The sequence below is a fragment of the Triticum urartu genome, chromosome 2A (genome assembly GCF_056163025.1).
Source record: "Triticum urartu cultivar PI428250 chromosome 2A, HENAU_Tu73, whole genome shotgun sequence".
NCBI classification, from domain to species: domain Eukaryota; kingdom Viridiplantae; phylum Streptophyta; class Magnoliopsida; order Poales; family Poaceae; genus Triticum; species Triticum urartu.
The window spans coordinates 582,998,106-583,013,651 of record NC_141874.1 but is presented as its reverse complement, the minus strand read 5'-3'; the positions used below and the strand labels follow the sequence as shown (position 1 = coordinate 583,013,651).

The 15,546-nt window shown below is 48.4% G+C and overlaps 1 protein-coding gene across 1 annotated transcript; it reads right to left on the bottom strand.

Moving 5' to 3' along the window:
• Nucleotides 1–14,469: 14,469 nt before the first annotated feature.
• LOC147986038 (uncharacterized) lies at nt 14,470–15,285 on the bottom strand. Its single transcript, XM_087541844.1, has one exon. The coding sequence runs from the start codon at nt 15,283–15,285 to the stop codon at nt 14,470–14,472; it is 816 nt and encodes a 271-aa protein (XP_087397970.1).
• Nucleotides 15,286–15,546: the final 261 nt, after the last annotated feature.

Here is a 15,546-nt window from a genome sequence, read left to right as displayed (position 1 = left end):
ACAAGCTTCAGTCAGTCCGCTCTTGGTGGACTGAACCTTCTGGACCACCGCACTCATAATGGTGCGGTGCTCCTCGTCGATGGAGGCGCCTTTGAGCACCTCCAACAGATTGTCTGGCGCCTCTGGTTGGACGGGGGTCACCGGCACGGTGGGATTGCTCCTCTTGGAAGGAGGTCGCCCGCCGGACTCTGGAACCTTTGAAGGTTCCGGAGCGGTGTCCGGCCTAGAGCCGGACTTGGAGCCCTGGGGGGTTTTATCCCCTTTACTCCTGGAGTCCGGGAGGTCGCCTTGCGGCGCCTCTAGGACCACCTCCTCCTGGCTTGGAACCTGTTGGGACAACACTTCGGCGTCGTCCGTAGGGCGGGGGGAGGAAGCCGTCAGAAGCGAATTCACATCCGACGAGTCCAGTGAACCACTCGACGACGCGTCGAGCCGGTCTTTGGGTGGGCTGCATAAACATATTCGACATAAGGGAAAGCTGTGCAATAAAGGAATACTATGAATTACTCTGGTATCCGGATACTTACGATTTCGCCAGGGGCTTGGCCCTGAGCGGCCACTCCTCTCCGCCGTCGTCGGCGTTGGTGGAGTAGTCCAGATGAAGGGTTTTCCCATTCTTGGACCCTTCGGCCTCCCCAGTGAGGGCGGCCTTCCTTTTCTTTCCTCCCCCCGCTGGAGGGGGAGAGGTCTCTTCTTCCTCCTCCTCGTCTTCACGAGAGGAATGCGCCTTGGAGCCGTCAGATGATGAACCCGACACCTCCTGGCGCCGGGCACTTTTTCGAGTCCCCGTGGCCTTCTTCGTGGCCTTCTTCTCCGGCACCACATGGGGTGCTGGAACTAGCAGCTTCGCCAAGTGGGCATCGGCTGGGTCTTCGGGCAATGGAGCCGGACAGTCGATCTGTCCGGACTTCGCCTGCCAAACCTGTCAAAGGTAAGGGAGCTTAGATCCCGCATAGAGTTAAACTATGAAAAACTAATACCCTATAAAAGGTACAAACAACTTACCGCGCTAGCGTGACGCTGCGTGCTGAATCCGCGATCCTCGGTAGCGGATGCGGGAGCCTCGGCGCCCTTGAAAAGCACCTTCCAGGCATCTTCGTACGTCGTATCGAAGAGCCTGCTCAGAGTTCGGTGCTACACCAGGTTGAACTCCCACAGATTGAAGGCCCGTTGTTGACACGGGAGGATCCGGCGGATGAGCATAACCTGGACTACGTTGACAAGCTTGAGCTGCTTGTCCACCAGGGTTTGGATGCATGTTTGCAGTCCAGTCACCTCTCCTTTGCTGCCCCACGATAGGCCCGTCTCTTTCCAGGACGTGAGCCGCGTTGGGGGTCCGAACCGGAACTCGGGGGCTACGACCCACTCAGGGTCGCGCGGCTCGGTGATGTAAAACCACCCCGATTGCCACCCCTTCAGGGTCTCCACAAAGGAGCCCTCGAGCCATAAGACGTTGGGCATCTTGCCCACCATGGCGCCTCCGCACTCCGCCTGGTTGCCACGCACCACCTTCGGCTTGACATTGAAAGTCTTGAGCCATAGGCCGAAATGGGGGCGGATGCAGAGGAAAGCCTCGCACACGACGATAAACGCCAAGATGTTGAGGATGAAGTTCGGGGCCAGATCATGGAAATCCAGGCCGTAGTAGAACATGAGTCCCCGGACGAATGAGTGGATAGGAAAGCCAAGTGCGCGGAGGAAGTGGGGAAGGAACACTACCCTCTCATGGGGCCTTAGGGTGGGGAGGAGCTGCCCCTCTTCGGGAAGCCGGTACGCGATGTCGTTAGACAAGTATCCGGCCTTCCTCAGTTTTTTGATGTGTCCCTCCGTGATGGAGGAGACCATCCACTTGCCTCCCGCTCCGACATGGCTGGAGAAGGTTGAGGTGGGGAGTGCGGACTTGGGCGCTGCAGCTCGAGTGCGCGAAAATGGATAGGCAAAGGAGGAAGAAGGCGTAGGTGAAAAGGTGGATCCTTATCCCCTTATATGGGTGGACGCAACTACGTGTCCCCACCAGCCTGGTAAAACTCGCTTATCTCCAAGCGCCGTAATCAATGGCGCGGTTGGGTTACCCACGCCCGTATTGATGAGAATCCCGGAATAAGGGGACACGATCTCTGCTTTAACAAGACGTGTCAAGGAAACCGCCTCGCGTGACACGCTGAGGTGGGATAATAAAACGATTCGAATAAAGGCCTGGCCGTGGTGCGTCACACTATGGAATACGTCAGCAGATTAGATTTGTGTAAATATTATTCTCTCTATGGCAATATGTGGAAACTTATTTTGCAGAGCCGGACACTATCTTTGTGTTCAAAAATCTTCTATGAAGTACTTGGAGGAGGAACCCGCCTTGCAATGCCGAAGATATTCTGCGCGCCGGACTCGTCGTCATTGAAGCCTGGTTCAGGGGCTACTGAGGGAGTCCTGGATTAGGGGGTGTCCAGATGGCCGGACTATACCTTCAGCCGGACTCCTGGACTATGAAGATACAAGATTGAAGACTTCGTCCCGTGTCCGGAAGGGACTTTCCTTGGCGTGGAAGGCAAGCTTGGCGATACAGATATATAGATCTCCTACCATTGTAACCGACTTTGTGTAACCCTAACCCTCTCCGGTGTCTATATAAACCGGAGGGTTTTAGTCCGTAGGACAACATTCAGAACAACAATCATACCATAGGCTAGCTTCTAGGGTTTAGCCTCTCCGATCTCGTGGTAGATCTACTCTTGTACTACCCATATCATCAATATTAATCAAGCAGGACGTAGGGTTTTACCTCCATCAAGAGGGCCCGAACCTGGGTAAAACTTCGTGTCCCTTGCCTCCTATTACCATCCGGCCTAGACGCACAGTTCGGGACCCCCTACCCGAGATCCGCCGGTTTTGACACCGACAGGGGCGAATCATTTTTTTACCCGGACGCACTTCCTTGCGTGCGAAGGCGTAGCTGCTGGGTCCCAGCAGTCAGGGGGGCGAATCATTTTTTTCCCAGACCCACTTCCTTGCGTGCGAAGGTGTAGCTGGTGGGTCCTAGCAGTCGGGGGCGAATCGTTTTTTTCTGGACGCACTTCCTTGCGTGCGAAGATGTAGCTGGTGGGTCCCAACAGTCAGGGGGCAAATCGTTTTTTTCCCGGACGCACTTCCTTGTGTGCGAAGATGTAGCTCGTGGGTCCCAGCAGTCAGGAGACAAATCATTTTTTCATGAAATATGGTGGCCCGTCCGGTGGGTCCCCACTGTCAGGTGGAGGAATAATTATTTTGCACGTAATAATGAGGCACTTCCTTGCGGCTGTCGTGGACCTAGCTGTCAGCCTCTCCACGTACAGTCTAGGTCCGATGGAAGACTTCCTTGACCACGTTGATCACGCCGCGCCGAGAGCACCAGGGCAGTGGACGACGGTGAGGCCTAGGAAGGGGACGACGCGGAGCCGGGGAAGACGCGATAGTGGATGCACACGGGGAGAGGAGTACGCGGGTTCACTGGTTCGGCTGCGCTGCCGTCGCCGCAGAAAAACAGGGGGTGTGGGTGAGTGGAGGGATGGCCTGGCCAGCGGTGGGAGTAGTAGGGGGCGGTGAGGCCTCCGCGGCAGCACAACCGGCCATGGGAGGCAGGAGCAGGCGGCACAACCGGTGCTGCTTTGCATGGCTGGAGCAAGAAGACCAGAGGTTGAAGAAGCACGACGACCGTTGGATGGACATCGTACAGTCACTGCAGCTAGACTCATTTATATGGACTAAGTTGACAAAACCCTTGGTACGTCAACTTAGTAGGCCCATAGGTCAGCTTCCGAAACGGTGCGCCCCAGATGTCAGGGGGAGGAATCATTTTTTGGGCGGGTGAAGCTAGAATATCCGAGATTGAAGAAGAAGCACGGCATCCGTTGGATGGACATCCAACGGCCACTGCTGCTAGAACCGTGTGTTGACTATAAGTTGACAAAGCCTTGCATATGCATCAACTCTGTTTTTTAGGGGACGCGTCAACTTAGTAAGGCCAGAAGTGTGTGGCAGAGAACTTATAGCCCATTTGAGATTTGTAAGAATGTGTAACCCATTTTTGAATTCTAATGGAATTTAGTACATCCCATTTACAGTGTGTTAAAAGTACAGCCCATTTCAACCAACCATTCAAAACAGAATTCAATAAAATTTCCCACATTTTGATGGGATCCGAAATATTTTTATCCCAAAATTTCTAGTCAGATTAAATACAATTTCAATATAAATTTATATTACGTAAAAATCCAACGAAACATTGCGCTCGCAATAATTAATGAAATTAAAATTTTCACTATCCAAAAATAATATTTTATAAAGTAATCACGTGTCTGGTGCATTTTTTTATAGTTACTGCCCAGTTTTTATAATTACATCCCATTTATTATTTCTTAAAGCCCATTTTCTTGTTAAGCCTAATGCATCCCTCCTAGGAAAGATTTGCAGCCCAGCGGGGCGGAGAATAACAACTTGACCTTGCCTGGGTATTCCTAAAAAAAGTATAACTGGGCTAGCCATTTTCAACTTGAAAAATATTAATATCTGAGCTGGATATCTGGCCTGGGCTAGACGGGCCACAGCCCGCCTAGTTAATACCTGCAGCGATGTTTTCGTTGTTGTTCAGAGGAGAAAAATTAATATCTGGGCTAAACATCAAAAAACTCTACAGTGCTCACACCTCAAAAACACAAATACTGCTCGAGCTGCTTGGTCCTAGTTGTCGGCCGCTTCTTGTGCAATTCTCTCGTTTATTGACTATATAGGTTGACAATGGTGTGGGACCGTGATGTCAGGAAACCAGGAGGAAGCAAAATAAATTATAGTTATATATATAGGATCGCGCTATTCGTCACCCTGGGTGAGGAATAGTTATTCTTCATCCCCCCTCTATTTTACCATCAATGCACCATAAATTTGCGTTCCGTAAGTTTTGTCTTATTTCCGACGCAAAAAGCAACCGTAAGAAAAAATATAATTGCCGTAAAAAATATTTTATGTTATGTAAAATTACAAACGTAAAAACATAGTCTAAAATACACATAAACTGTAAATTTTCTTGTCTTATGACCTATATTTTTATTTTTTATGTCAAATTTTACGTAGTGAATCAATAGGAATATAACTATTTGAATTTGAAACGTAATTTAATTATGAAATGATCGTAAGATTACCTCGGGTGAAGAATAACTTATTCTGCACCCTGGATGATGAATAGTAACACTATATATATATATAATAATAAGGAGGCACTTGCGTATGTGAGGCTATGGACCTGGTGGGTCCCCATTGTCATCCTCTCCAAGTAAAGTCATCTTCTCGCCCGCGCGCGCTTTCCGCCCGAAACAGTCAGCGCCGCCCGCCTTGCTTCCCGGTGCAGGCGATTGCTTCGCCTTCAAACGACACAAGTGTCGTCCGTCCGTCCATCTGCCCCCCACATTAATGATACGCGGTTGCCGAGGCGGCTACTCCGGCGCCACACGTCCGTCCCTCCGCCCGCTCATCATTGCTATATAAACTGCTGCGCCAGCCATAGCCGCAGTCATCCGCATCCGTTCCCTTTTTCCTGTCCACACCACTACTGCCCACCATGGCTTCCTCATGCTCCAGCGCTCTTCTGGACGGGTGGACGACGGACCACAAGGAGATGGCAGCCATTGCTGCCGACCGGCAGGCAGCCGGAGGACGACGATGTCCCAATGGAGAACATGGTAGTCGATGATCCGGCGCCAACCCCCTCCTCCGCGCCATCCTTGCCGGTGCATTGCACCATGACCATTGGCGAGGCCCGTGCCCAATATATGGACAGGGTGAGGCAGATGCGTGAGGAGCAGTTCCGGGAGGCGCAGGCCGACACCGCCTACAACCACAATCTCCTCCAGGAGCACCTGCAGGCGGAGGAGCAGATCGCCGCGGAGCGGGCGGAGCAGGAGGCGCTGCTCGACTCGTACCGCTCCGCCCACAAGGGCCACCTCGAGCGCTGGCGGTACCGCATGCAGATGGCGGAGGCTGTGGCCACCTACAAAGAGGCTAGCAAAGAGGGCGATGAAGCAGGCGAGGCGCTGTTTGGCGAGACCGAGGACGAGGCAGAGGACAATGCCGGCTCCGACGAGTCCCCGCTCCGCTGGCGTCGATGAGGCCCTGCTCCGCCGAGGCCCTGCGGCGCCAACAACGAGGCAGGGGGCACCGCCGGCTCCGACGAGTCCCCGCTCCGCTGGCGTCGACGAGGCCCTGCTCCACCGAGGCCCCGCGGCGCCAACAACAAGGCAGAGGACACCGCCGGCTCCGCCGAGGCCCCGCCCCGCCAACAACGAGGCAGAGGACATCGTCGGCTCAGCCAAGGCCCCACCCTACCGGCAACGTGGGGGAGTATTTCCACCACTCTGCTGAGGCGCCGCCCGCCGGCAACGAGACGGAGGACATCGCCGGCTCCGCCGAGGCCCCGCCCCGCTGCCAACGAGGCCGCGCCACACAGAAAATGAGGAAGAGTAGAACATGGTAGGTCGCCTCCGCTCGGGTCCAAGTAAGGCCACCGCTGCTACCCTCCGGTTGAAGCCAAGCTAGGCGGGTTGACCATTGACAACCGGTTAATTTCTTGGCGGCGACGTGGAGTTGGAGAGCTGCGCTGGAGAAGAACGATGCTTCTACTTAACTGCTGGTGCAGTTGGCTGACTGACACATGGGCCCAATAGGCCACATGTCAGTTACGCAACTGCACCTGCAGTTAAGTCACTGAAGCTTCTGTTCGGCTCAGCGGGACACAGGTGGGTAGCTTCGGTTAATTAATTATACCTCCAGCGCACCCCTTTTTAGTTAAAGAATGTATGAAATGTAATGAAATCCGGCATGCTTATATGAAATCTGACCATGTATGAATGAATTTATTTCGATTAGTTCGAATTCCTGTATCACTGGCATTGGATGAACATGCAAAACAATACATACTGGCATTATTCCCAGGGTGATCACCTCGTTTGCAGCAGTTTCACATGTACTCCCTTCGGTCCTTTCTAGTCTGCATACAAGTTTTGTCTGCAGTCAAAGTGTCAGGACCGGTTTTCCAATAGAACATTTATTGAAAAGCTGACCCTTTTATTGACCAGCATAGAAGAATCCTTCTTACTGGCAGACAAATCCTTGATACAGAAATCCAGCAGTACTAAATATTATACAAGGTTGAGCTGAGGCTGCTCAACAATTTATTACAAGCACGCCGATATTATACATAAAGGCGGATATGTCACAAGGGTATGGTGGCATAACTACTGACTCGTAATAAAAGTGGTGGTGGATATGTCATAGTGAAGTGGGTGACATGACAGCTCATCAAGCGTCGGAGTGGGGCTCGATGATTTTATTTGGGTAGCGGAAGTGTATATAATACAAGTGATCAACTCCAGGATCGCATGGGAGTGACTGGGACTCCTCTAGGCGTCTGACTCGCTATCGAACTCTTCATCCATAAGATCGCCTTCGTCAACATCTGGCCAAATCAACAAGCCAGGTGAGTACTTTGAATGTACTCGCAAGACAGTTTGGACATAAGATATAACAAATGTAAACATGATGCACATGAGCAGATTAGAAATGCGCACTCCGATAGATAATTGCACTGCATGTAAAATAAAAAGGAAGTCAGGCGGTAGTCCTCCCGAAATCCCAATAAAATAACTGTAGACCGATGGGGTGTCCGAAGCGACGCCTCGAAAGGTAAAATTGAATTAATGTGCCGCAGTCGGGCGTCAGGGCGACACCACATAAAGGGCTTATATTCAAAAGTAAATGACAGAACGTGCCACAGTCGGACGTCTAAGCGACATCTCGAAAAGGGCTTATAATGAAAGTAAATAACAAGGATGCCATAGTCGGACGTCTGAGCGACATCACATAAAGGGCTTATATTGAAGGTAAATGACAAGAGTGCCACAGTCGGACGTGTGAGCGACATCACATAAAGGGCTTATATCGAAAGTAAATGACAAGAGTGCCATAGTCGGACGTTTCAGTGACATCACACAAAGGACTTATATTTCATCATTCGTATTCAAATAGTTCATGAATTTAAAATCATCCCAAGGAAATACTCAGCACATAATAATAAACTGGTTAGTCCATTCACAGGAATAACATTCAGCCGGGTTTACCACTCTCTCAGTTTCATGCTTATTCTCCGGATACTATCACTGGGGTTGACACTGAGGTCGACACTGAGACTGGCACTGACACTGAGATGATGTCCAAGTCCTTGATCATGGACATGGATACTCGAATGGTTTTGACTCTGCAGAGTTTGTACTCTTTAACCACAGCCAACGGATTTCAGTAGTCACAAAGGACTAGTTCCGTTTACGGTATTTTAGAAGAAACACATCTAACCAGTACACACCCATTCCACATTTCGTTGCCAGGAATCACCCTGGGCAACGTTCAAGAAAAACTTTAAGACGGGGAGGCCACAACCTCGAATATCATGGGATCAAATTTATATCGCGCGCTCTAAGGGGTGCCTCCTCTCGGTCCCAATCAGAAACACCCATGCCCCCTGACCGGATAAAGGGCTTTAATCCAGGGCCATGGAACCCTCATCGCGGTCCCTCTGTTTGGTGTGTACAAGGAAAGAAGTTTGCAACTTACTAAACCGCACTCTTTGCAGAAAACATGTGGCAGCACGAAGGGGGAACGAATGGGATCAAGACTTGATCCACGTTAAAACTGGAGTTAACGGTTGACATAGAACTGGCATGCTTCAACAATACCAGCTTGCAACCTATCATGTCACCACATGATCAGGTTACATCATCATCATAAGAACACATCAATATCGAGGTTCACCCGCAGCTTTGTTTGCATGAAATATAACCTTCACCGATGTTCATATAAACATGCCATGCAAAACCACTCAAGCAAACATGAAAAGCACTTATCATATCAAAGGTTCAAACATGCTTGCCTGGTTCGGAATAGTCGGAGTCTAGCTTGGCGAAGTTCGTGGTTCCGTCACCTCCTTCGGTATCTACGGTATAAAGAAATTGCATACTAACGTAAATACCAAGTGTGTATAAAAATTGTTCCAAATATTTTTCAAATAAGTATGATAAAAACTAGACAGAAAAATAAAGATGACAGAAAAAGAATCAATTCAAAATCATCTTTTGTTAAAAAGTTATAAGGGTTTTGGTCCAGGGACTCATCTGTAATGAAACGGAAAGTTACCAGGGTTTAGTTTATAAAAATAGAAAACGTTTCGCTAAGAAATACGCCACCCAACAGGGAAAGCGTACTTTGCCCGAAGGCGTTTTCATAAAACGTTTCAATTAGAATAAGAGAGGCTGACGAGGGGGTCCCACTCGTCAGGTTTGAATTTTGAAACAGAGCACACCGGCGCCCGAAGGCCGCGGTGGTCGCCGACGTTGATCCACGGCGAGGTAGGGGGAAAGGAGGGTACCTACGAGTTCAAGGGGCTCTTCCGCACCTGTGGGTGGTGGAGTTGGTCGTCGGCGAGCACCACGTCGACGGCGGCCTCCACTCCGGCTGACGGTGGTTCGGGCGTTGGTGGATCTTGCCGGGGAGGGCTGCAGATGTCAAATTGAGCCTAGGGTCAGATGAGTGGGTGCACTAGGGGGATTCTGGCAAGGTTTGGGAGGTGGGGGTGGTCTCACCAGAGGGAATCATGCCGGAGCCCGAAGCGGATCGGGGCGGCCGGAGTCGGGGAAGAAGGCCTCCTCGAGGTCCTCCTAGTGGCTGGGCGTTGTACCGGCAAGGTGGAGGGGTGGTGCTGAGTCGAAGGCGAGCTCGGGGTCGCTATTTATAGCCGGCCCGAGGCGGTTGCCGAGAACGGGATAACTCCGGCGATGATTATGGCGAGGCAGTGGTCGAACGGGGGTTTTAGGCGATTGGGCATCATCGTGTTGGTCTATTGTTTCCATTCAGGGGCTAAACTTGGCTTGGCTTGGGTGATACTCCAAGCCCTCAACGGAACGGCCCCGCGGGCACGTCGGCGGCAGGAAGCGCGCCCTGTGCTTTCCAGACCACGACGACGGCTCTGCAGAACACAGAGGGAAGGGGACGGCCACCCGGAGGCCTCTGGTGGTGTGGGCGGTGCCGGACGGCGCCGTTCTGCAGGGCTGGGCCCTGTTGGCCACCACGGGTGGCTCTGCCACCGCGGAAGACGCCGGCGTTGGTGGGACACGTCGCCACCGATGCTTGCGCCCGTCCAAACGACCATGCGGCGCTCTGGATAAGGAGGAGAGGTAGTGAGCAAGATGCCAACGCGGGCACTGGCGAGATTGACGCCGCGCTCTGAAGAAAACGACGCTGTCGACTGAAACCCAACACTGAAACTCTGAAACTTGACAGAAACAGTGCCGACCACCTGTTCGACGAAATGATTTTGGCATGTGGAAATTTTTTCGGGATTTGATCTTTGGTGAGGTGGCCTCTTGATGCATCTAGGGGCTGCCTGATTTATATCAGATTTTTAGGAGAAGAAAAAGAATGAATTTCACCGAAAATGGCAAATATGGTCCAAACTTGCAGTAAGCAAATTTTGAGAAATTTGAACTATGGACCAGTGGATCTTGATGGATCTTGGTTGAGGGTACTAAGGACTAGTCAGAGAAGTTTATTTGGGATCAAGATTCAAGGGAAAATTGGTAGTTCCTTTGTAAACCACCCTAGCCCAAATAAATGACAGAAAATGATTTTGAGGTTAAAATAATTAGAAATAAATTTAGATAAAGTTGGAACTTGCTGGATTTGGATGCTTGGCTTGTCCCAAAGTGGGGAGGTGGATTTGGAAGAAAAATCTCAACATGAGTCATGGCAAAAGAGAAACTTTTGAATGGGAAAAGAATAAATCCATAATTCATAGGGTTTCTTTTTAATAAAAAGACATTGAAAAACTTTCCAAAGTTATTTGTGTTGAGTCAACACCAAATGAAAAGCCCTCAAGACCAAAAATCAAGGTTGAGAAGCACACATAAAATATTTGTCATAAATTTTTTGAGAAGGAGAGTTTTTAAGAAAAATTTAAATAACCTGCTCCCAACTTAGAGAACAAAATATTTTATAAAACCAAATCAATTTTTTTTGGTGTGTTACAACACCTACCTCCTTTGGAAAAATCTCTTCCCCGAGATTTTAGCTGGTCCTCAAATAGGTGTGGGTACTCTGCCTGAAGAAAGTCCTCTCTTTCCCATGTTGCTTCATCCTCGGTGTGATTGCTCCACTGAACCTTGAAAAACTTAATTGTCTTTTGACGTGTCCTCCTTTCAGACTCCTCTAATATTTTTATTGGACGTTCCCTATAGGTGAGGTCTGGTTGCACGTCAGTGTTCTCATGTGATACATGCTTCTCTGGGTTGCTTACGCGTTTCCTCAACTGTGAGACGTGGAACACGTCGTGGACGTCTGACAGCTCTTTGGGGAGGTCGAGCTGGTAGGCTATTGTGCCTCTTCATGCAACCACACAGAAGGGCCCAATAAATCTTGGTGCTAGCTTTCCTTTAACTTTGAACTGTTGCAGGCCCCTCATAGGAGATACTTGTAGATACACATATTCACCGGGTTCAAAGCTGACTTCACGATGTTTTCGATCGTAATAACTCTTTTGTCGGCTCTGAGCTGTCTTGAGTCGGTCCCTGATTAGTCTAACTTTCTCCTCAGCTTTCTTGAGCATGTCTGGTCTGAAGATACGACTGTCTCCTGTTTCTGACCAATTTAATGGAGTACGACATCTCCGCCCATACAAGGCTTCAAAAGGTGCCATTTGTAGACTGGTTTGGCAACTATTGTTGTATGCGAACTCGGCATATGGCAAGCTTTCTTCCTAACTGGTTCCATAGGTGAGAATACATGCTCTCAGCATGTCCTCTAAAATTTGGTTCACGCGTTCCGTTTGTGCATCAGTCTGGGGGTGGTATGCTGTACTGAATGCTAGCTGAGTTCCAGAGCCTGTTGTAAATGATCCCAAAATTTAGAGACGAATTGAGTGCCCCTGTCGGATATTATAGTCTTTGGGATTCCATGCAGACAAACTATACGGGAGAGATAAAGTTTGGCAAGCTTCTGAGTGGTGTAGGTTGTCTTTACGGGAATGAAATGTGCCACCTTGGTTAATCTATCTGTGATGACCCATATGGCATCATTTCCGTGTTCTGACCGAGGTAGTCCGACAATGAAATCCATTCCAATTTCATCCCATTTCCACTCAGGTATCCTGTTTGGCTGTAATAGTCCAACTAGTTTTTGGTGTTCAGCTTTAATGCGCTGGCAAGAATCACAACACGCAATGAAGGTGGCTATATCCTTCTTCATACCGTGCCACCAAAACTTTTCCTGAATGTCCTTATACATTTTGGTTCCTCCAGGGTGGATTGAATATGGAGCGGTGTGGCCTTCAGCTAGAATTTGCTGTTTGAGGTCCTCTATATTTGGCACGCAAAGTCTGTCTCCGTACCATAATATTCCCTCATCGTCTACGACGAATTCTGAGGCTTTGCCCATACTCACTTTTCTTTTTATGCTTTCGATGCTGGGATGTCCATGTTGAGCCTTCTTAATCTGTTCCACAAGGGTGGGTTGTATTTCCAAGTTTGACACATTGCCTTCAGTGATCATCACCAAATTGAGTTTGGTGAACTCCTGCTGAAATTCAGGTCTCAACTTCTGTAGATTGTCGTTGCCCGAGCTGGGGTTCCGACTAAGAGCATCTGCCACTACATTCGCCTTTCCTGGGTGGTAGTGAATGACAACATCATAATCTTTCACTAATTCCAACCAGCATCGTTGCCGTAAGTTGAGTTCGGGTTGTGTGAAAATATACTTGAGGCTTTTATGGTCCATATATATTTCACAACGATTTCCAAGCAAAAAGTGCCTCCACTCTTTGAGTGCATGAATGACTGCTGCCAATTCCAAATCATGAGTAGGATAATTTTCTTCATGCTTTCGTAGTTGCCTGGACGCGTATGCGACTACCTTGCCTTCTTGCATTAGCATGCATCCGAGGCCTTTCCGGGATGCGTCACAATATACTTCAAAACTTTTGTGTATGTCTGGTACAACCAATACCGGTGCTTTTGTTAATTTCCTTTTGAGTTCTTGGAAACTTTTCTCGCAAGCTTCAGTCCATACAAATTTCTTATCCTTCTTGAGTAACTGTGTCATTGGTTTTGCTATGGTGGAGAACCCCTCGATAAACCTTCTATAATATCCAGCCATTCCCAGAAAACTTCGTACATCTGTTATGTTGGCTGGTGGTTTCTAGCCAAGTACGACCTTGACTTTTTCTGGGTCCACGGCAACACCTTCTTAGGTTAATATGTGGCCTAGAAAACCAACCTGTCTTAACCAAAATTCACATTTGCTGAATTTGGCGTATAAATGATGTTTCCTCAATTCTCCCAGTACAATTCTGAGATGTTCTGCATGTTCTTCTGGTGTCTTAGAGTATACCAGAATATCATCAATGAATACCACAACAAATTTGTCCATAAATTTCATAAACACTTTGTTCATGAGGTGGACAAAATATGCGGGGGCATTTGTCAGTCCAAACGGCATTACTGTGAATTCATATAGTCCGTATCTGGAGGTAAATGCTGTCTTAGGGATATCTTCTGTCCGTACTTTTAATTGATGATACCCCGACCTTAAGTCAATTTTTGAGAAAACCTTGGCTTGAGCGAGCTGGTCAAATAAATCATTTATCCATGGCATCAGATATTTGTTTTTGATAGTGACCATGTTGAGTTCTTGATAGTCTATACATAATCTTAGTGTCCCATCCTTTTTCTTGGCAAATAATACTGGTGATCCCCAAGGTGAGGAGCTGGCTCATATAAATCCTTTGTCTAGTAATTCCTGTATTTGCTTCTTTAATTCCACCAACTCGGAGGGTGCCATTCTATAGGGTTTCTTGTAAATGGGGTTGGTTCCAGGTGCTAGTTCAATGATGAACTCTATTTCCTGGTCTGGTGGCATGCCCGGTAGTTCTTCGGGAAATACGTCAGGGAACTCACACACCACTGGAACTTTTCTTAACTCTGAAATGTCCACCTTGTTCAACTTTGGTTGTCGTGACATTGGTCTTTCTTGAGCTGAAACTTTTATCGTCCTTCCGTGATGATGAGTAAGAATTACAGTCCAATTGAAATAGTCGATAAATCCCTTGTTGGTGGTTAACCAGTCCATTCCTAGTATAACATCCAGTCCCTTATTTTCCAATACAATGAGGTTTGCCTGAAACTTTAGTCCCTCAATCTCAATAACCACACCTTGGCAGTAACTCTGAGTGATTTGCTTAATCCCGGGGGACTTGATGATCATGGATTTTTCCAAGGGAAACATTGAAAAATCATGTTGCAAAGCAAATTTCTTTGAAATGAACGAGTGAGAAGCTCCAGAATCAAACAAAACTGTGGCAGGTATTGTGTTGACAGGGAACGTACCGAGTACGATATCCGGGGCATTCTATGCTTCCTCCTTGGTCACATGGTTCAAGTGACCCTTCTTGTGATTGTTATTGGGGTTGAAGTTGTTACGCTTGGGTGCTGAATTGTTTCCATTGTTATTCGGCTTGGGGGCCGAGTTTCTTGGTTTTGGGCACTGTTTGGCATAGTGTCCTTCCTCTCCACAAGCGTAGCAAGTAACACCTGGGCGATACATAAAATCCTTGTCCCTTGAATGAAATTTTTTGTTAGGGCGTGGAACATTGGTTGTGGGTTTGTTCGCTCCAATCTTCTGAAAATCAGTCTTGTTCCGGTTGCTACGAGCGTGAGTAGTCTTGTCCCTTTTGCGCTTGCAAAAATCCTCCAAGCTGCGGCGCTCATTTTCCAATGTAATAGCTTTGTCCACAAGTGTCTTGAAATCCGGAAAGGTGTGTACGACCAGTTGGCATTTGAGTGCTGGTGCCAGACCATCCAGAAATTTTTCCATCTTTTTATTTTCAGTCATATGCTCTTCGTTGGCATAGCGAGATAATTGAGTAAACTGACTATTGTACTCAGTTACTGTCATGCTCCTCTGCTTGAGGTCATCAAACTCCCTTTTCTTGATCTTCATAATGCTTCTTGGAATGTGCGCCCCACGAAAACCTTCTTTAAATTCTTCCCAGGTGATGTTATTCTCATTGGGATGCATGTGTAGGAAATTTTCCCACCATGATGCAGTTGTTCCAGTGAGGTAGTGAGGTGCATAAAGTACCTTCTCACGGTCCGAGCATTGTGCAATAATTAACTTCCTTTCAATGTCTCGAAGCCAATCATCAGCTTCAAGAGGTCTATCCATGTGAGAGAACGTTGGGGGACGTGTCTTCTATAGTTCAGACAATTTGGAGTGCTGTTGATATGGTTCACAATGATTGCCCATATTGATAACATGGTTCATCATTTCTTGATGCTGCTGCTGGCTTTGCTCATAAAGGTGGCATACTTGAGAAAATGCTGCTTCACTGCCTTGCTGACTTGACTGCCCCTGTGTGAAATTGTTTGTCTGGGTACCTTAATTTTCTTCCGGCGGACTTGGCATGGAACAAGTCCAGGGACGAGG